Source organism: Peromyscus maniculatus, chromosome 13 (genome assembly GCF_049852395.1).
Source record: "Peromyscus maniculatus bairdii isolate BWxNUB_F1_BW_parent chromosome 13, HU_Pman_BW_mat_3.1, whole genome shotgun sequence".
NCBI lineage: Eukaryota > Metazoa > Chordata > Mammalia > Rodentia > Cricetidae > Peromyscus > Peromyscus maniculatus.
The window spans coordinates 6,221,023-6,243,280 of record NC_134864.1 but is presented as its reverse complement, the minus strand read 5'-3'; the positions used below and the strand labels follow the sequence as shown (position 1 = coordinate 6,243,280).

Below are 22,258 nucleotides of genomic sequence, written 5' to 3'. Positions count from 1 at the left end.
ACCAGAGGCTGAGACACTTAGGGCTGGCGACCAGCAAAGCTTTTTCTTAAGGGTATGAACATCAAGAACTTATCTGGAAGTAAACAGAATGCAAAGATCACATGTGACAAACTCATTGTCTCTAAAGATGTCACTGGGTGAAATTCACGGGACATATATTTTCTTCTCTGTGTGTATGTGTGTCAGTGTATGTGTTAGCGTTTTTATTCTGTGTGAGTGTGCGTGTTAATGCATGTTAACATGTGTTTGTGTGTTAGTCTGCTTCACAGTGTATGTTAGTGTGTTAGTATATGTTAGTGTATCAGTGTACATGTGTGTACATGTTAGTGTGTGTGTGCATGTATGTTGGTGTGTCTCGGTAGGTGTATCAGCATATATGGCTGTGTATGTGTCAGTGAATGTTACTGTACTAGTATGTGTTAATATATGTTAGTGTACCAGTCTATGTGTTAGGTGTGTTAGTGTGTATGTTAGTGTGTGTTAGTGTGTGTGTGCCTCTGCATGTGGAACTTAGAGGACAGTCTCCGGTGTAGTTCCTCAGACGCTGCCCACCTTTGGAGACCATGTCTCTCACAGCTCACAGACTACAGCTCTCTGATTTGGTCAGCCAGCAAACACAGAGGTTCGCCTGTCTCGGCCTCCCTGGTGATGGAGATGCCTCCACCAGTGCCATGGCCACACCTGGCTTTGATACTTGTTTTCTTAGATTCTCTCTCCATCCTGTCTTTCTTTTTCACATGCACATACATGGTGCACACACTGTGTACACACAGTACATGGTGCATACATGTAAGAGTAAATATTACACCCTGAAAGTCATTTTTATTCAGCCTTTCATTAACTCTGCACGTATTAACTAAGGCCAAAGCTAAGAGCAGGGTGGGTGGGTCAGAGGCCAGTCTGTTTGTCCATCTCCCAGTCAAAACTCTGAAAGGGAGAGATCAGAGCTTTCTGGGCGAGTGAACTAGTATGGATTTGAATCCTTTGTGATTATTTCAACTCTTTAGTCACATTTAGATTTATTTTTATCATTTGAATTGTTCTGTCTGTTCCTTCCTGTATTTTTCCAGTTCATACATTAAGAAAAACAGTTTCAAAATCTAAAGTGCAGTTTATTTTAAACTTTAATTTTTTAAATTAAGCATCATTGTGAAGGTGCTGAAATGGGCTCCTCCTGAGTGCTCAAGGCTGGATTCTTCAGCACATTCAGGAAGTGCCACTCAGTCTCAGATTCTATCGGGTGTGAGTCTTCCATGGAGGGCTGTAGATAGATACGAGCTGGGACAGCCAGGGCTCAAAGAACACGGATGAACAGCCAAAGACCCCAGCGTTTCCCTGCAGCATGACCGCTCTGCAGAGGGAAACTGCAGTCCGGGTACTTCCTGCAGGTAAGGGTCAGCGCAAAGGGCAGCACAGGAGGCCAGTGCCAAAGAACAGCACAGGGATGAGCTCAGGGGCCAGTGGGAGACAGTGCAAGGGGTCAGCGTGAGGGGTGAGTGTGAGGGTCAGTGTGAGGGGTGAGTGTGAGGGGTCAGTGTGAGGGGTCAGCGTGAGGGGTCAGCGTGAGGGGTGAGTGTGAGGGGTCAGCATGAGGGGTGAATGTGAGGGTCAGTGTGAGGGGTGAATGTGAGGGGTCAGTGTGAGGGGTCAGCGTGAGGGGTCAGCGTGAGGGGTGAGTGTGAGGGGTCAGCGTGAGGGGTGAGTGTGAGGGGTCAGTGCAAGGGGTCAGCGTGAGGGGTCAGTGTGAGGGGTCAGCATGAGGGGTGAGTGTGAGGGGTCAGCGTGAGGGGTCAGCATGAGGGGTCAGTGCAAGTGGTCAGCGTGAGGGGTCAGTGTGAGGGGTCAGCGTGAGGGGTCAGTGCAAGAGGTCAGCGTGAGGGGTCAGTGCGAGGGGTCAGCGTGAGGGGTCAGTGCAAAGGGTCAGCCTGAGGGGTCAGCGTGAGGGGTCAGTGCAAGTGGTCAGCGTGAGGGGTCAGTGTGAGGGGTCAGCGTGAGGGGTCAGTGCAAGAGGTCAGCGTGAGGGGTCAGTGCAAGGGGTCAGAATGAGGGGTCGTCAGTGCTCGACATCGATGTGAGGGGTCAGCAATAGGGACCAGAGGAAGAGGTCAGTGCAAGAGGCCAGCACACCACGGCCCTAACCCTTCTGCCACACTGCCAATACCAACGGAGAAGGGAATTCTTCCCTGTGTTTCTATCCCTTACAGTTTACTTGTAGACCAGTAGAATGCCCATAACTGTGCGCCTCTCTCCCCACCTCCCCATGCTCCGAAAATTTTCAACATTTGGTCTCAGGATTTGGACAGGTTCTGGGAAAATACGGTTAAAACAAATGGCGAGATGCTGGAGCAAAGCCTTGAGTCCATGGTGCCAATTAATTGAATTACACATTATTGTGCAAATGAGCTGTTGTTAAAACCCTCCCATGCCTCCTGGAGCCTTTTCAGTTAACGAAAAGGGAATCAGCATACATCTACCTACCCCACAGCAGTAGACATAAGAAACCATAAGAATAAGGGACATTTTAGGCATGTTTCCACAAAAACATCCATGATGAAGTATTAAGGAAGAAAAAAATAGCAAGTATTAGGTCAGTATGGCCTCATTTTGATATGTGAAACTGGCTGGAAGGCTGGCAAAGGTTCCACAGACGCTGTAGGGAACTGTGCCCTGGAGCCGCCATCAGGGAGGGACGTGAGAAGGAACTTCCACTCCACCGTCTCTAGACGGTGACTTATTTGGTTTGTTTGTACGATGTTTTATCGTCAAAGCTGATAACATACGAAAATAAAAAATGAGAAGACTACTACAACTTTAAAATAGCCTTAAAACATTGAAATTTTCAGAGCAAAGAAAAAAGACATCAGCCAGCTCACCTTGTTGTAATCTGGTTTCTCTCCATGAGCATTCACCGGCCTTATTTGATTTTATTAGCAATCTCTTTCAGAAGACCTTTGAGATCGTTAAGCTTGGGAAGAGGGGAGAAACAGAAACAGAACTTGGTTTTAAGACAGATTTCCAGCATTCCATTTTAAATGCCAAGCACACTAACCAGTAAATGAGACACAGGAAGACAGGGCAGACCCTGCTTACTGCTTACTTACGGTCAGCAGTTAGCAAAAATACCAACATCAGCTCCATGAAATGCGAGTCAAAAAGGGTTTCTTTCCTCCTAGACCCACGAAACTATGACAGCACAGAAGTAATGTATGGAAATGTATGCAAGATGTTACTAATAAGATACTAATGAAGTTTTGCTATACAAAAATACAACACTACTAAAAATTATAAAGATACTAGCAAGATATGACTGTATGCTTCCTAACACACACAAACACACACAGTAAACTCCAAAATATAACTTACGTAAATGATTCATAAGATTATTCTGCATATCATATGAGGTCTGTGGCCTCATTTTAAGTCATGGGCCACCTTGATGTACTTTATATATGTGAATGGACAGGTTCTGATTTCTCTATAGTTGGCTCCTAGCTTGCTGGGTGACTTACTTGCACGCGAGGCGGGGGGACACACTACACGACAGATATGTGGCCTGTTTCCAGTGAGAACCTCTTCCTTTAATTTAAAAAATAGAACAAGAGAGCCCGAGATGGCTAACACGTGATGGCCTCAGTGAGAAGCCACCTCCAGGCTTCAGGTCAGCTGTGACTAACTTTGTTTTCAGTTATAATGAGATGGAAAGGCTTTTGCTCCCCCCAGGGGACTTTGTCACTAGTAAGATGGTATTAATAAGCCACCTCGAGGAGAGCACAAGACTCTCAGAGTAAAATAAGTGACACAGAGAAACAAAAAGAAAATAAGCAAAACTAAGAGTTAGTTCTGTGAAAAGATAAACATAACCAACAAACCTCTAGCTGGACTGCAATCAAAGCTGTTTCTGTTGTAGTCACGTGCTGACTTAAAGAGCCAGGGACTGCTCGGGCCTGGCTTTTCCTCGGATGTGGGGAGAACACAGTGCTCCAGAACTCAGTCACAGAACTCCAGTGACTAGAGTAATGGGCAGACAGGTATAAACTGCACCTGACTAGCCAAGGGCCACAAAGGCACCTGCAAGTCCATACAAAACTCCTGCTCCAGGGACAGGCTGGCCACAGGTCATTAGACCACATGCCAGATAAAACAGGTGTCCCATGAAATAAGCACTTCCCTCCTGCTCTCATTCCCCATGAGGGCAGGTTGCAAGCCACTATGGTACTAGAAACTCACTTAGACAGGGCCTTCTCTAAATACATACAGCCTAACGAGACTGAATCAAGAATACAGAACCCAGGGCTTACGAGATGGCTCAGCAGGTAAAGGCACCTACCACTAAGGCTGGTGACCTGAGTTCGATCCCCCAGGCCTACACAGTTGAAGGAGAGAACCAAATCATAAGAGTTGTTCTATGACCTCTGCACCCACAGTGTGGCATACACACGCGCGTGCGCGCGCGCACACACACACACACACACACACACACAATGAAAATGTAATAACTATTTTTAAAGACTATGAAGCTCAAACAAACTAGTAGCAAACAAGAAGAATCAACATCAAATGTTCCTAATGGAGAAAAGCTCAGGAACAGAGAGGTGGCCGCATGAGTGAACGCCATCCAACATTTAAAGGTGAGCAAACACCAATCCTATTTAGACCCTTCCACAAAATAGAAGAGGGACTGCTTCCAGGCTCCATGCATGAGGCCAAGATTTCTCTGGTCCCAAAGACTGATAAAGACAGAAGAGAGAACTACAGGCCAACATCCCAGTGAGTAAAGATGCAAAAACATCAGTAATAGGGAACTCAATTCAAGAACATGAAAATGACCATACACCACAACTAAATGCAATTTATCCCTGGGATATAAGGATGGTTCTGCATGCCAGGTGGTAGTGTCACATGCCTTTAATCCCAGCACTCAGGAGGCAAAGGCAGGTGGCTCTCTATGAGTTCAAAGCCAGCCTGATCTACAGAGTAAGTCCCGGGACAGCCTGGGCTACACAAGACAGAAACCCTGTCTTGAAAAACATCCAAACAAACAGAAGGAATGGTTGAGCATATGAAAACCAATGGGTGCAGTAAACTAAATGAATAAAATGGAAAACAGAGGCAACATGATCCATACACCAGACGCAGAAAAATCAGCACAAAACTCCAGATTTCTTTTACAATAGAAACTCAAGAAAATAAGGACTTACGTAGACACAACAAAGACTATGAAGAAAGAATACTATCACCATACTCAATATTCCATCATCTCCAATATCTTAAGACAAAACTGCTCACTCTCACCACTGTTATTCTAAATGGTGTTGGGAGCCATAGTCTACGTGATCAGGTAAGAAAAGAAAACAAAAACTATCTAGATCTGTTTGCATAGGGTGTTAAATAGTATCTTGTAACAAAGACTCCACCAAAAACTTTTCCTGGGGAAAAAAATGGAATGAATTTGGTAAAATTGGTATTTCTGTTACAGAAAACAATATAGAAGTTCCTCAAAACGTTAAAAAGAACCTAGCCAAAAAAAAAAAAAAGAAAAAAAGAAAGAAAGAAAAACCTAGCTACCCCACTCCTGGTACACAGCTAAAGAGCTGATGTCAGGAGGATGATATCCTATGCTGTCCTGTTCACTGCAGCACTAGTCAAAGTCCCAGAAATAACCCAAGTAAAATGTGGTTCATGGACTCAGTGGAGAACAATTTCACCTTGAAGAAAGGAAGGAAATTCTACCATCTGCAGGAACACAGATGGTCAAGATGACACTGGCCTGAGTGAAATAAGCGAGGCACAGACAGGTAACCCCCTCCCATATGATCTCACTCGCATGTACAGCCTAAAAGAGGCAAGAGGTTTAGGGAAGGGAGGAATATGCCAATGGATCTACTGTACACTGAGGTGAGATTGATTACTATTATATTGTATTCATGTGTTAATATCCACCTAGACATTAATATTATCTATATACATGAGATGTGCTGGGATCACAGGTCTAAATTGAATCCTAGGACACATGCAGATAGTAACGGTTTAGGTATGTAAATTAGCTGGGCTAGATTGTGGTGATAATTTTGCAATGTATGCATGAATCAAAATATCCAACTGTATACCTCAAATATATTGAATTTATGTCAATGATATCTCAATGGAGCTGTTCAGAAATAAAGTCAATTTAAAAGGAAAACAAAAATATTCTAAATGCTTGCTCTAGAAACAAAAGCTCAGAACATGGTCCCCAAAATTCTATGAATGGAAAGGAGGGAATTTTGGTTATTTGGAGTGGGAAGAAAGAGGACAGAGAAGGAGACAGAAAGGGAGGTAGAGGCAGCAAGGCAGCTCATGGGAGGCACTGCACTGTGTGGCTAGGGCTTCAAACACTGGATTGTGGTGATCATTTTGTGATGTATACAAGTGTCAAAACATCCAACTGTATACCTTAAATATATTCACAGTGGCAGAAGCTTGAGGGAGCTCATCACATCACATCCACAGTGAGAGCAGGGAGAAATGAGTGCCTGAATATATAAACTCAGCTCATTTTTTTCTATTCTTATACAGTCTAGAACCCAAACCAGGGGAATGGTGCCACCCACAGTGGGCTGGGTCTTCCTTTGTTCACTAATGTAATTAAGACAATCCCTTACAGACATGCCCATAGGACCAACTGATCTAGATAGTCACTGAGACCCCAATTCCAAGGTGATTTTAGATTGTGTCAAGTTGACAGTCAAATCTACTGGAAGTGGCATTTCTGGGCTATTCTGCATGAGGGCTGAGAGCTTAAGAAGCAATTCTGCTCCAGGCTCCAGCTCTTAGGTGAACCATGCAGACAGCTGAGCAGAACCATGTCTAATTTTTTAACAATGCATGTCTTATTTTGCTGTCTGACTTTGTACACTAGCCTGTGGCTGAACACTCCAAGATATCACAGACAAATCATTCTGGAACTCTGAGCCATACCTTCGTATCCAGTTGTCTAAACCGATGCCTCATCCTGCAAGGAAATTAGAAAATAAACTAAGAGAGAGAGTCTGAGGGAGGCTCTTCGGCCCTCTTTTCATCTTTCAAAGGACAGAAGGCAGATTATGTACACTCCTCAGTTTGGGCTCAGGCCAGGGGCAGCTGCATTGATCTCTCTGATTTTCTTCCTCATCCCCAAGCAAAGCAGAATTCCTTTCTCGCCCCAATTAGAAAGACAGAAAAGCCTGATGACAGGGTGGTAAAAGTTGACTCAGAAGATCTGCCTTCCTCCACATCCAGAACACAGGAGTCTAGAATACAGGCATCCATGCTGTCTCTAGAGAAAGAGCATCCTGTACCCCTCAGTCGCTGGGTTGATTCTAACAAAGAGATTAGTTGTACTCATATTTACTCCTACTGGTTAGAGTACATTTTGAGATATGTTTGAGCACTTAGAAAAAGTGACAGCTGTCACTGAGGAAGCCAACCTTAGGAGGAGCAGGCTTTCAAAGACCCCCTAACTCACTACGTATATACCATCTGCAGACTTGGCTGACATCCCTACTTCTTCAAGAAACTGAATGACTTGGGGGGTCATATGAGGATTTATAAAAAGCCCCCCACAATTGAAAAATGATAGTCAGCACTTTCTGGAGATAGCTTGCAACAGCCTCCTCTGCCTGTGTCGTTCAGCACTGCAGACCAATGCACCAGGGGCTCCTCAAGATAATACAGGTACTCATGACCTCCGAGGCTTCCTGGGGCTCATTACTGCAGCTGTGGCTCCTGTTTCTGGGTTCTGTGGATGCCACTATCTATCCTTCTTCTTCCTCCTCATCTTCTTTTTGTTTGTTTGGAAGGCAGAGTTTCTCTGTGTAGCCTTGGCTGTCTTGGAACTCGCTCTGTAGACCAGGTTGGCTTTGAACTCAGAGATCTGCCTGCCTCTACCTCCCAAGTGCTGTGATTAAAGGTGTGCACCATTAAAGGCTGAGCTCACAACCAAAAATGTCTATCCTTCTACATTCAAGATCTCAGCACCTTGAACACAGGATGTCTCACTGTCCCAAGAGAAAGATGAAGCCTCCAAGCACCCCTTTCTGTCCCATGCTCTTTAGGGAAACAATCAGATTAACTGAGGTTTGATTTCTCCCTGTGTTGAGGGGTTTCATATGTCTAAGTATTTGTCATCTACAATCGCCTCAGTAGTATTTTTGAGGCGCTCTCACTCTCCAGTGAAAACACGTCTTACTGAGCATGATCAGATAAGCTGCCCCTGTCCTTCCAGTTCACATATACAAAAGGTGCCTTGCCACAGAAGTGAGTGACTGACATACTCCTCTGAGCTGTCGTTGGCTTTCGTGTTGATCTTGACAAGGTAATTCTCCTTCATGACGCCCTCCCACGCCAAAGTCTCGTTGTCCTCATTTCGGAAACCTGAAATAATGAGAAAAGGAAACTGTTCAGGTTGTCTGTCTGCCCCAATTTCCCAAACCAATGCCTTCCAGGCATCTGAGAGACTCTGGAATTAAGACAATTAGATTTGTCTGCACAGGCAGATCTGACTACCGTTTTTTACTAGTGACGAAGCAGAGAGATGGGATACGAATGAATTTCTCAGTAAGAATGAGGGTAGGAGCTGCTGTGTGAACTAAGAATGTGATCTTTATTCTAAATAGAGATCCATTTGAACCTCGTCTGTCTTTTAGACTTCGATCACTCCACTAATGATTTGGGTGCCCACATTTGGTGAGTCCTACCCCTTTGTTCTGAGGACAAGGAAACACTAAACCATTCAGTTGGATACTTACTACAGGTTTCCCAACTCTCAGTATAAAAGCAGGAGGTCTTTAGAGGAGAGCAATCTGACGACATTGGTTCTACTCCGAAGCAGGCAGTCTGGGAGTGGGTCATAAAGAAAGCCTTACCACTATTCTTCCCCTTTCCTCTAAGTCAGGGCGAACTTTACAGACTGGCCTGGGACCTGTTCCAGGAGATTCTTACTTCAATTTCTTACGGTGTCTGGCCTTCCAGATGGAGACCAAACAAAAAACCACATCATTAAGATGATTAATGTTTGCAATGGACACCAAACCCCAGAAATTCTCGGGGACAAGAGATATTTGTGTAGGGGCCACTTGGAATGGATTGTGGTTTGTTTGTTTGTTTGATTGTTGTTTTATTTTTCAAGACAGGGTTTCTCTGTGTGATAGTCCTAACTGTCCTGGAACTCACTTTGTAGCCCAGGCTGGCCTGCAACTCACAGAGATCCACCTGCCTCTGCCTCCTGAGTGCTGGGATTAAAGGCATGTGCCACCATACCTGGTGATTTGTGTGGGTTTTACCCTTAACTTATCATTCAAATGTGTGCATTCTCATGTTAAAGTCTATAAACTCTAATGCCTTACTGGACTGAAAAAAGTTAATTGGGGATTAAAGTAATATGTGAGTGACTAGATTCGAGAAAATTACATACAGCAAACATGCCTTTATCTTTAAATGGCTGTTGTTACTTTTCAAAACAGTTCCTAACCAATTTCCTTTCAAGTGCATTTTGGAGTAGTTTCCAATGTCTTTCCTTCAGACTAAATCTTAGAACTCAACAATACAAGACTGAAACTCCTGGACACAGGCAGTCAGAAGAGGAACAACAAACAGCCAAGAAAAATGGCCTGCTTCCTTAGCAGCCAGGGAGAGGCCAGCTGAAATGGCGGCCTAACCTTTCCACCAACGGTACTGAAAAACTAGCAGGCTCTAAAGGACATACATGTGCCAGCAAAAATGTGCAGAAGCACCCACCCATCTTATAGGAAAAATCCATCCACTGCTACAACTTAATAGAGGATGAGAAGGCTGTGGGAGACATTACCCAAAGAATTGGAGATAATGCATAGTCTTTGTCTAGACATTTCTCTTCTAGAATTAACATTAAGATGATTCATGTGCTCAAATTCACATATATCACTTTTTATCATGACATCATATATTACTAAGAATCAACCCAGGTGCTGGAGAGATGACTCAGTGGTTGTGAATGTGAGCTGCTATTCCAGAGGACCTGAGTTCAGTTCCAAGTACCCACGTTGGGCAGCTCACAGCCACCTATCACTCTAGCTCCAGGGGGACTCCAGTGCCTTGCCTTCTGCAGGCACCTGCACCTATCTACACAAGCTCACATGGAGACAGACAGACAGACAGACAGACAGACACACACACACACACACACACACACACGCACGCACGCACGCACGCACGCACGCATGCACGCACGCACAATCAAAAGTTAGAAATAAGAGCCTAGCCAAACTATACTTTTAACAATAAGGGCTTGGTCAAATTAGTTATGATACACCCATACACTAGACTATTTCCTAGTTAAAATTCTTAGCATACATATTGTTTATAGATATTAAACATGTTTATGGTATATCATCAGCTATATAAATGCACCAATTATTTTGTGGATATATATGCATACGACCAATTATTCTGTGAATGTATATGCATACGACAGTCCAGGCAATATATATTCCCACAGAAATCAATGACAGTTGTTGATATTTACCTCTGGATGGTGGGCATATCCTTACTTGTATTTTTCTGTATTTTTCAAATGTTCTATAAAGACTATATATTGCCTTCCAAATCAGAAAAGAAACAACATGGTTTCTAAAAGTGCAATTAGCAAGCAGCATACTTTTTCTGACTTGAAGATATTGCCAAACAAGGGAGGGGGGGAGGAAGGAAGGAAGTTTGGAGTCTGACTTTCTGAGCATTATTTGAAATAAAAACAAAAAATCTTGTAGTTTTTCCTCCAAAGAAGGGCAATTTCAAAATTTATAACCTCCCCTCCATTTGGAGGCAAACACAGAATGCACTTAGGGAATGAGCTGCCTGCTGGAGTCCCTGGGCCAGGCAGAGTGCTGTGGTTTCTGGAAGGAGCCCTCTCCAAGAGGTGGCAAGTGAGCTAGAGAGTCTCCCTTGAGGGAACTGGGCTCTGGCTCCCTCCCCATCAACCACCACCACTAGGGAGAGAGGGCCTGGCCTTCTGTGTCTTTGTGTCCTCCTGAGAGTAAGATCTGTTAGGAGAGGACAGGTGCCATGGCTTCTTCCAACTGTCCAGAGAGCGTCTCTCTCCCAGTGTCTCCCTAGGGAGGATAAATAACAGACATTTCTGACACACCCATTTGCTTCCTTAAGCTGAAACTCCTTCCTCCTGGCTAGGCCAGGGGGTTCTGTTTACAGTTAATGTTCTTATCTTGCCTCGATGAGATATATTTTGTCCTCCTCCAAGCCTGAAGCCAGGAGCTGATCTGCCTTCCTGACACTGAGTTCCCTGGTTCTGCTGATGCCAGGCTGAGTGCATTAGATCCTGAGAGGATGGACCTTTACCTCACCCAGTGCCCGTCAGTCTATGCCCAGCCTGAGTCAGAGTGATGGGCAGTTCTCTAGAACATTCATTCCAGTTTCAGAAAATACTGAATGTTAGCTAGACTCTGCTTTTGTCTTTATACTGAGTCAAAACCATCCTCACTAAAAAAGTTACATGTGTGTATGTATGTGTGTACATGTATGTGTATCTACGTGTGTGTGTGTGTGTGTGTGTGCATGTTCATGTGTACATAGCCTGTGTACCTGTGTGCATGCACAAGTATATACATGTGTGTAGAGACCAAAGGGCAAGCATTAGGCGTTTTCCTCAACCACTGTCTAGTTTTTTCTTTGGGGCAGTGCCCCTCAGTAAACTCGGGGCCCACGGATGGGTTAGAGTGGCTAGAGAGCAAGCTGTAGAAATCCTCCTGTCTCTGCCTCCCCAGCATTGGAATAACAGACACACACCACCATGTCTGGCCTTTTCCCTGTGGGCCAGAGATTTGAACCCAAGTGCTCGCACTTGGGAGGTAAGGCTTTTGTCAATGGAGCCTCCTCCCCAGGTTCTCTTCCTCATTATGACTTTTATTCATTGTTCAAGAAACAAAGAGATGTGGAAGGCCTCCTAAGGCATTGATTTGCCCCTCAGTCTTCTCCCAGATCCTGGAGATACTCATCTACACAATATTCAGAAGGAATCAAATATAGACCTGGGCATGCCACTAAATGCCTCTGCTCTTTGGATGTGGGTTTTGAGGACATTCAGATTTCTAGATCTGCATTTACAGTTCCCATCCTGAACATGAAGACTTCCACTCCTTTAGTCAGTCAGGGCTCAATTCGTTTTCCAAGGCAAAATAGTAGGGAGAAAGACAGCCACTTATCCAAGCTGTCAAAATATTTTCATCAAGACAGACAATTACGCTTGTGTACTGGTTAATGACATTAATGACACCCCCAAGGTGGGTGACACCGTTAAAGTTGAGTATGAAGAGCCTTCCTGTTGCAGGCTGATTGAAAACTGGGGGTGCATTTATATTCTGAAAACCAGGCTGTAGGTCAAGTCTTGGGATGGGACTGAAGGTCAGCCATGAATATCTTACTCCCAGTTTGATGTGAAGGATCCCACAAAAATGATGGCTATTTCTGCTTCAAATCTGTCATATTGCCACCAATTTTCATATCTGGGAAAGTGATATTTTAACTTTCTGAATCGTAATGTTTGGAATTCCACCAAAGAGAAATGATATGTACATCTGGTAGTGGAAGTTCACGTCCATTTCCTCACATACCGTGGGGCAAAAATGACCAGAATACCACACACAGTCGACCATTGTCAAAGGATGTTGTGGAGCTGTGAAGAGAGGTACTGTAATGGAGACCCAGGAATGCAGAGGTGCCAAAGGTGTGCTGTAGGCCATGGGCAGCAAACAAAACCTTCTCTGGAGAGTCGCGCCGTGGACTGTAACCAGTGAATTGACAGGGGCAGGGCAGCCCTTTTGGGGGGGGGTCACTCTCTGCTTCAGTGTTCCCCAGATGCTAGGCACGGAGCTTTAGGATCTGAAACTAGCCCTTCTGGGTTTTCCTCTGCCCTGGGCTGCTGTCTCCTTTCTATCCCTTATCCTTCCTTTCTGGGGTAGAAATGTTTACCTGCGTCTGCCCCCATCACTGGACCTTAGAAGTATGTACCTTCAACACTGGCAGAGGCTCACATCTGAGGTTTCGTGAAGTCTTAGATGAGCCTTTGAGTTTAGATGCTTGAACAATACTGGAATAATAGTTAAGATTCCAGGGACCGTAAGAATGAAATAAATGTCTTTTGCATTGTGAGACAGACATGATGATTTGGGGACCAGAAGTAGGGTGATACCAGTTGAATGAGTTCCCCCCAAATTCCCATGTGTTAAAGGTTGCCCTCTAAGATGGCACTGTGGGGTGGTGGCACCTTCAAGAGGAAGGACCCAGCGGGCTCTGAAAGGTGATATTGAAACCCATTTCTGAGTCACCCCGTTTCCTGGCTACTGATATAAGTGATCTGCTCTGGCACACCTTCTCTGCCAGGCCCAAGGCAATGGAGCCACCCAGTCTTGAACTGGAATCTCCAGCACTGAGCCAGGTGAACCACTGTTCTTTTTAAGTTAATTACCTGAGGTGTTTCATTATAGTGATAGAAAGCAACCCCAAAAGTACTTCACCCTGTTCAAAGTCCAGCTAAACCTCCCCAAAAAATAACTTCACAGAAGTAGTAGGTGGCAAAAATAAAATAAAGTAAAATCCCAAAACCAAAGTCCTGGTCTCACACTATCCATGAATCCTACTAGGGTAATTAATACCTTATTTATGTTGTTACTATTGTGTTCGTCCCCAAGTCGTGCCCAGCAGCCCTGGAGTACTTCCCAACCTACCCTGACTCTTGAGGCATGCACTGGCTGGCCTGACCCCGATCTGCAGAGACACACAGTGAACCGATTGTAGTGACTCAGACCACACATCCCTTGAAATGAACCACAGCTCCAGAACCCGAGCCCCGGCCAGGGACCCCACTCACAGCAGGCGGAAGACTCCGTGTTCTTCTCCTTACAGCAGCACTTGAAGCACTTCTTCACCACCATGTAGAAGTAAGCGAGGACGACGAAGGGGAAGGGGATGTTGAGGCGGTTGCAGTACTCCTGGACCAGAAAGTACCGCTGGAACTTCCAGACCTGATCGTTGTTCTCCTGCACGGTGCCCACCGTGTAGCTGGCGGGGGAGAGGGGAGACGCGGCTGAGAGACATGCATTATCCATCACCCCATTTGCCTACGGGGGTAACACTCCTGGGCAGCAGCCATCCAGGGTGGCCTACGCCAGGCAGATCAGAGGGATCCATGCTGATACCACAGCCAGGACAGCTTGGCCCAAGCCACCTGCTGGCCTCAGTGCTGATCTGGCTTTGGTTCTCTTTTCTTTTTTTTTGTTTCTGGTCGCACATGAAAAATGTCCAGTGAACTTCAAAATGGTCCTAATTTCCAAACCTTTCGATGATACCCTTTGCTCATCAATCTGCGATTGTGCTAGTTGCAAAGTGGCCAGGGATGCTGACTCCCTCGGGAATGTTTTATCCCCCTTATGTGTCTAATTGAAACAGTCTGGAGAAAGCTTTTTAGCATTTCTCAGGAGCCTCTGACAAAATGGCTGCCTCTAGGATGCCTTCCCCTAGGGTCAGGGAAGGCTGGGGAGCAAGCTTTGGCAGGAGAAGGGGAGAGGGACTCTAGGAAAGGCTGTCACCAAGGACTGTCATCTGTGAGCTATACAGATCCCAGTTAGAGACATACACAATGACATTTGGAAAGAAATGTTGAGGATTGCCCTATGGTGTGTCAAGAAGGGCAGATCTGACTTTTTGTGAACCGCAAATGAAGGGACTTTAGGCCACTCAAGCATATGACTCTGGCAGGCCTCACCTTTGACCCCAATTCCCTCTGCCTTTACATTCCTAAATACAGTCCCCTATTTTTTCCTAGTAATTTCTAAACTATTGTCCGCAAGGTCCACTCCCTTATTAGGCCAATCCCTCTTCCTGAGGCTGACTACCAAAGTCGAGCAATCAAAATCCCCCTTTGGCTCACCGAATTAACATGCCCAATTAAAATCAAACACCTCCTCCTAACACGGGTTCCCCTTCACCTTTATAAGCCACCATTTGCCTGTGTGCCACACCTGTCTCTCCTCTAGACAGAGGCGGTCCTTTGTCCTATAGACAAATGTCCCTTCCCCCTCTCCCTTGTCCTCCATCTCCTGTCTTTGTTTCTTATTCCCTGCCCTCTGTCCCTCTGGGGCAAATAAATCTCCTTTGTGCTGAGAATTTGGTCTGGAGGGCCCTGAGCCGATACATTTCCTTACAGTAAACATGTGGAGATTAACAGATGCACAATTTCTGGAAACCAAGATGAGAAAGAGCTGTCTCTCTCCACCCAAGGAACAGCTCTGTCTCGTTGACTGTGAAGACTACAAGCCAGCCTATTGGCGGTGCTCAGCTCTCTCCTCCGCAGTTGGAGTTAATGGAGCTGAGAACCAGGCGGCGGTTTTTTGAGTTCATCCACAGTTTAGAAACGTCATACGAGTGTTTCATCTGAGCAAGCCACTAGGGATCGTGTTTCATTTGGGTAAGTATATGTCCCTTTGGATGAGGCAGTGTTCAACAGCTGCATTGTGGGAACTAACCAGGCAGGAACTCACACCCTCTTCAAACTCTTGATAAGCCTAATGGAAGTTTCTGCCAGACACCACCGAGTTATAGGAACCGTGAGCGCCATGAAATATACAACACCACAGCCCAGAAGAATCTGAAAAGCACATTTCCAAAGAAAAATTGTCTCTTAATGGAGACACAGGCTCTCAATTTTCTAACCAAAAGAACATTTTTCCATTTCTTTGAATTTTGCTGAGCCCAGAGAAACTCACTCTGATCTCTGCTTCTCTTCCCATATTGAATGCAGCAATAGCAGGATAGTGGTTGGGAGAGGATGTGGTGGCTGATTACTAACCTAGAACATGTTTAGCTCGACTTAAAAGTTTTTCATTTCATTTGTTTGTTTGTTTGTTTGTTTGTTTTTAAGCAGCCTTAAAAAGGTTCATCATTTTGACCCACTGACTTCACTCCTGGAAGTTCAAGCTAGGGATAAGGAGAGAGTGATAAATCTATACAGACATGGATGCACGCACATGGCTCCTCACATGCTGCAGATGAGAGACACCTGTGCCCCTTACCTAAGAGAAAAGAACCATCTCTACATTCAACACCGAGAACAGGCCCCCTGGTTATAGATGATAAGTGTGATTTCATTATGCAGCCACTGAAATCAGGTTTACAAATAATTTTTGTACTTTGGAAAAATTTGATATGCTAAGTGGAAATAACGAGGCTCGAACTCATACTTTGGGCACAGTCTCACCATATAACTCATGACTCCAGGGAGAAGTGGATCTGTCACTGGCAGTGGCTTCTCCAGCATCTCAGCTGGGCTTGCTTCTCCTGCCCTTCCACTTTCCAAGCACCACGTAAGAAGTCTGAGTGCTGCACATAATTACTAAAATGTCGATTTTACGTTCTATCCATAACTCTTTATGGTAATGGCTTTTGAGTTACCAAAACACCAAAGCTATAAAATAGAAAACACTTTCAATATGCAAGGCACTGATTTTTTCATCTGTTTGAGCTCTCCTACAGTCCAAGCACCTCCAGCTCACTACGTAGCTGAGGATGATCTTGAACTATTCACTCTCCTGCCTCCATCTCTCAGGAATGGATTGCTGGCATAAGCCACAAACACCTGGCTTATGTGGTGCTTCAGATCCAACATGGGGCTTCATACACGATAGGCAAGCCCTCTACCATCTGGGCTACAGTCCCAGTCCCTACAGGACGCTATTCTAGGCAGCCTATTTATGCTGATTAATTTATGCAAATAACTCTGTAAGTTATCTTATCATCTATGATAAACAGATTGGGAAACTGAGGCACAGAAAGGGTAGGCAATTTGAAGTGTTAACGCTAGGATTTGGTCTATCAATCTATCCCAGGTCTGTCCCACATTAGTAGAGCAAAATGTGTGGTGTTATGATAGTTCCACTCCATTTCCAAGGAGTTTAACTGGATGACTTGTCATTTTGGGTTAACTACAAAGTAGTTGGCAATGTGGGCAGTGTGCATTTTGAACACACTGAAGTCTTTAAAGGTTAGAAACCCATGCTTATTGAATGCCCGCATGCATAAGCTCCTGTGAGGCATGCCAGTGGCTGCCTGGCTGATCCTTTCATCTAGTTTTCATAGTAGAGCTTTTAGGTACAAAGCAAACAGGACTGTGGATCCATAGCTCACCTGGCACTTCTTCCCAGTATAGGTCAGGTTGCTGGGAGGCTAATGCTCCACCTGCCGTCGTTACTGTCTTCCCCATCCTCAGCTGGTTTTGCCATTTACAAAAAACACGGACCTCATCTGCCACAGCAGTGGCTCAGAACTACAGAACCACCCCAGATTAGTGACACTCCAGCTAAGAATCTTCCAGAAGTCACAGCTCTCTGCCTTCTGCCAGAACAACTATCTTTACTTCAGTCACTAATTCTAAGAGCATCTTACAATTTCACACACCTATTCCAAAATGGACAGACTGCTCAAAACTCCAAACCCCAGACAAGAGCAACTGCATCCATTTGGATGTGTCAAATGTGGTTTCCCGAAGTTTTATACAAGAGACATTGCTGTCTGGATGGAGGGGGAGCGTTGCGTACAATGCTCACAGCAAGTTAAGTTAGCATGGGTGCCTCCCTCCTGCCCTCACTCTGGGGGCTCACGGGGGACCAGGTCTGTGCCTGGGCTGAACTGGCCATTCAGACTCAATGAGACGCATTCCGTGCTTTCCAGACCACGTAGGGCAGGACCTGGCAGACGAGGCCATTTGCAACCCTTCATTTGTTTCTGCACAGCCCTGAGAAAGACTAGGAACAGCAGAGGGGTCCAGACCGCGACACGGCCTTGGAGCATCACTTTTTTGTGTCCACGTGGCCCAAGGCCCTTGTGAAGACAGCCTGCAGTCCCTGCCTCTGAGGCACTGTCTTATGTCTTCCCCTGCAGCACCAAACTTCCAGGCCCTTCTTGTCAGAACAGCAATTTCCTCTGCACCTCATGGGCAAGATGACCCCTGGGAGCAGCACTCCTGAGAAATGGTGAAAACCTGGATTCACCTCCTATGAGGCTTCAAGGAGCTAGATGAGCACCTAAAAACCAAGGTCCATGACATCAGCTTCCAGATTGTTCTTTTTCTTTTAAATCAGCTCCAGATTCAGTCAAACAGACATGGGAGTCCTCCTTTGGAGGCTGATAATAAAGCATCAGATTGCTTTACCAAGATAATTTTTGTATTATTTACATGTATTCATGAGTGTGTGTGTGTGTGTGTGTGTGTGTGTGTGTGTGTGTGTGTGTGTGTAAAACATAGATCAAGCTCAGGTGTTGTTCCTTGGGTACTGTCAACCTTTTCTTTTGTTAAGACAGTTACTTTGACTGACCTGCAACTCACAAGGTTGACTGAGTAGCCAAGCCCAGGGACCTGCATGGGACTGACAAGTGTGCTGTCATGCCTGGCTTTTAATGTAGGTTACGGAGCTTGAACTCAGGTCTTCAGGCTTGCAGAGCAGACACTTTACCATTTGAGCGACCACCACAGCTCTCTGATTTTTTTATAGTCTTTAGAAGTTGGCTTTAACTTCTGTAGAGAAGAGGCTAGATTCGGCAAAGAAAGGCCCTCTATGACTCATGTGTGGAAATGCCTCTCAGTGACACAAGCCTCAGAGTGGCTTGGGGTTAGCCTCACTGCACCAACTCAAGACAATGTTCAGTGTCTTCCAGGTGATCACTGGCCCTCTGCATCTTCCTCAAGAAACCCTAAAACCTGCCCCTCCACACCGCCTCTCCAAGTCCCTGTTAGGGAGATATTGTCCCTGTCCATATCTCAATGGGCTGATGGTGGGGAGTGGCAGTGAAGGTCATCTCAGGACCAACTGAGTACCCTCTGTGAGTGTGACAGGAGAGAGGAGAAGCAGAAGCCCCTTGGAGGGAGAAACTCACTGAGATCAGAGATGTTGCTATCCTTCAGCAGATGTTTGGGATTCAGATAGCCTTGTGCACAGATGAAATCCAGATGTACATTAAAGGGATAACATGCCATGACCACAGAGCAGAAGGATGGTGGAATGTTTACGACATTGCTATAATCCATCGTTTGTGTGATGCACCATAACTCCAGATCAAAAGGGAAATACTTCAATAGTTACAGGAGAGTCTTCTGGAACACAGAACGTCTTCTCGTGATTAGAAAGTGAGACAGAAGGAATTGCGGGGAGGATACCATCCACAAGGTCATGAAAAGAAGGAAGACAATTCACAAAGGAGACCTGTCACACAGTGAATGAGTGAATCTTGAAAAGTCTTCCCATATAGCAAAAAGCAGTCATTGAAAAGAATCACAGAAAAAAAAATTGCTCACAGCCCTAAACAGCTAGAAATAACAAAAAATCCCTGCGAGCTCCATGCAAAAAGAACCACAGAAGTTTACTGACAACTACAGATACTTGAACACTGGGAATATGCCACTCTTTCTGGGGTATAGGAATCCAGTTTCTCCTAAATAATTCCACAAAGAGTCACAAGATTTTTTTTTCAAAAGGAGAAAGAAGAAAAAACTCACAAGATGAGTGTTGGGCTCCTTTGTACAATTAAATATGCACGAAAAGCAAGGAGGATTTTGAGTAGGAGTAATGAGGAGAGGACTTGTACAACAGATGTTTTAATGACTTAAAACACCAAACTTCAGTAATGAAAACCAGTTGGTAGTAAAAAACAAAAATAGAAAGAGTAATCAAATCAGAATGCACAGTCTGAAAAAAAATTATAAAAAAATAGATGTGAAAACAGCAGCAGGTTTTAGAATAAATTAAAACCCAAATAGATTTCTCAGCTAGATTCCTTTCTCAAAGATTTATTTATTTTTGTTTCAAGTGGATGTGTGTGAGCCTGCATGAGTTTATGTGTACCACGTGTGTGCAGGAGCCCACAGTGGCCAGAAGGGGGTGCTAGAGTTCCCAGAACTGGAGCTAGAGGCAGGTGTGAGCCACCACGTGGGGGGATGGCAACTGAACCCTAGTTCTTTGCAAGAGCAGTAAGCACTCTTCGGTGCTGAGCCATCACTCTGTCCCTCAGCTAGATTTTTACCCAACAAGTAACCCCTTCAGTGTGTCACAGAGGACTAAGGCCCCTCCTTCCCAAGCGCACCAGTAATGTCCAATCAGAACTGCTTCTGTTCCTAGGGATAGCCCTGGCTCTTGAGCTGTGTCTGCCCACATCAATGTGCTTCAAAACAACTAGACTGTGTGGATGAGGAGAGGGCTCAGTCTTAAGAGCATCTACTGCTTTTAGAGAAGGTCCACGATCGCTTCTCATCATCCACATTGGGTAGCCCATAACACTGCTTGTAACTCCAGCTCTAAGGGATTAGATACCCTCTTCTGGCCTCTGTGGGTACCTGCACTCATGTGCACAGAGTGTCACACACACACACACACACACACACACACACACACACACACACACACATTATTTAAAATAAAGTAACTAGAGGAGCCCAAAGCATCCAACACAAAGATGGTGGTGGTCTGAGGAGAAGGAGATGCAGCTTGCAGTTCAATCATTGTGCGTTGTTTATGTGCATTCCAACATTACGCCATAAGCATGAACAGGCATAGTGTTATGTGTCAGTTCAGACCAGAATAACATCCATTAAGCAACTAAATGGCAAGCTGAAACAAAAACGTAATGATAGCTATTTGCACTGTTTTCAACGTGAAGAGGTTTTGTAAGAGGGACAGGGAAGAGTGAATGGGGCTCTGAAATAGATCAGAGAAGATCTCAAAGGATGCCACTGATGACATAGAATAATTATAACTATCATGATGTGGGAGATGAGGGCAGGAGCAAGCACAGAACCTCCAAAAACCAATGGAAGAGGCAATTTCCAGCGATTTCCTTCACCTGCCTTTGAATCAACAATTCGGTTTAGTATGTGGTGCTGCTATAGAGCAATGCAGCCTAGACTGAACCAAACACAAGACTTGAACTTGAAACCGTCCTGCCTCAGCCTCCCAAGTAGAAGGGCTCACAGGACTGTACCACCAGGCCTGATGGTCACTTACTATTTTATTATAATATGTGCCGCCATATTAAATATTGGCATGTCATTTCTTCCAATCACAGCAGGAACTTGACCTGTCTTTGCCTCTTCATTGTGATGTCACCAGGAGCCTGGGCCCCTACAATGGCCCTGCAAGGCACTTGGATGGGAAAACTCCATCAATATTTGTTATTATCGTTACAGTTAACTGTTGTCTTTTGTCTTTTTCAAATTTAAACTCCGTTTTGATAGCTTCCCTCAGACCACTGATATCACAACCGAACTTTTAGCTTGAGCCTGGGGAGGGGGTATTCTTTTCTGTCTACTTTCCTACATATGGTAATAAATGTGCATTTTTCCTAAAGTGCAAGAAGATGGCTCTTAGAAGCTACACAAATTGGCATGGTCAGTGAGTGCTTGTCCGAGCTGCCTGCCATCCTTGGAGCCTGGCACCTGCACATGTCTGAGCCATTCCCTGACTCTAAGTTCCCTTCCTGCCTCCCAGATGGCTGAGTTCAGTGCAGACTCATCACAGACTGGTTAGTACCTCTGGCTTTTCTGTGGAATCCCATCTAGTCAGTCCCCAGTACTCTTAAGACCCCAGACCGTCCCCACGGACACATTTGTAATGCAGCTAATGAAGTCACCATTGTGGGCGCATAAGCTTTCCACTAAATACTGTGGTGTGGTCTCACACAGGGGTGACATCCTGGGGCCATTTGCTCAGAGAGCAATCTCCAGACAGCTTAGCACTCATTAGAAATGAGGGGTGAGGGACTGGCTCACTGAACACAGTAGGGTCTCCGCTGCTCTTAGGCTCCTAGCCAGGGATCACTGAAAGGAGGTTAAGCCAGGGATGCTGGAAGAGGTGCCCCAGAGGAAGGTGACAAGAGCCATTACACTGAAGCCCTGAGTGAGGTGACAGCTGGGTGGGGTGTAAAGACTCCTCCGAAGACACTGACATAAGCTGAACACGCACCTCCATGAACACGCACCTCCATGAGCACGCACCTCCATGAACACGCACCTCCATGAGCACGCACCTCCATGAACACGCACCTCCATGAGCATGCACCTCCATGAACACACACCTCCATGAACATGCACCTCCATGAGCACACACCTCCATGAACACGCACCTCCATGAACACACACCTCCATGAACACACACCTCCATGAACACGCACCTCCATGACCTCGCACCTCCATGAACACGCACCTCCATGAACA

General features: G+C 45.3%; 1 protein-coding gene across 8 annotated transcripts in view; it reads right to left on the bottom strand.

Annotated features, from left to right (window-relative positions):
* The window catches only part of Trpm8 (transient receptor potential cation channel subfamily M member 8), an 82,948-nt gene that overhangs the window by 1,760 nt on the left and 58,930 nt on the right, over positions 1–22,258 (bottom strand). For all 8 annotated transcript variants that reach the window (XM_006988644.4, XM_076549553.1, XM_076549554.1 and 5 more), the window contains 4 exons: positions 13,874–14,064; positions 8,292–8,391; positions 6,958–6,991; positions 2,874–2,965 (listed from right to left, as the gene is read on the bottom strand). In XM_006988644.4, coding sequence (XP_006988706.4) covers positions 2,915–2,965; positions 6,958–6,991; positions 8,292–8,391; positions 13,874–14,064 — 376 coding nt within the window. In that variant the 3' untranslated portion in view covers positions 2,874–2,914. The remainder of the gene's footprint in view (positions 1–2,873; positions 2,966–6,957; positions 6,992–8,291; positions 8,392–13,873; positions 14,065–22,258) is intronic.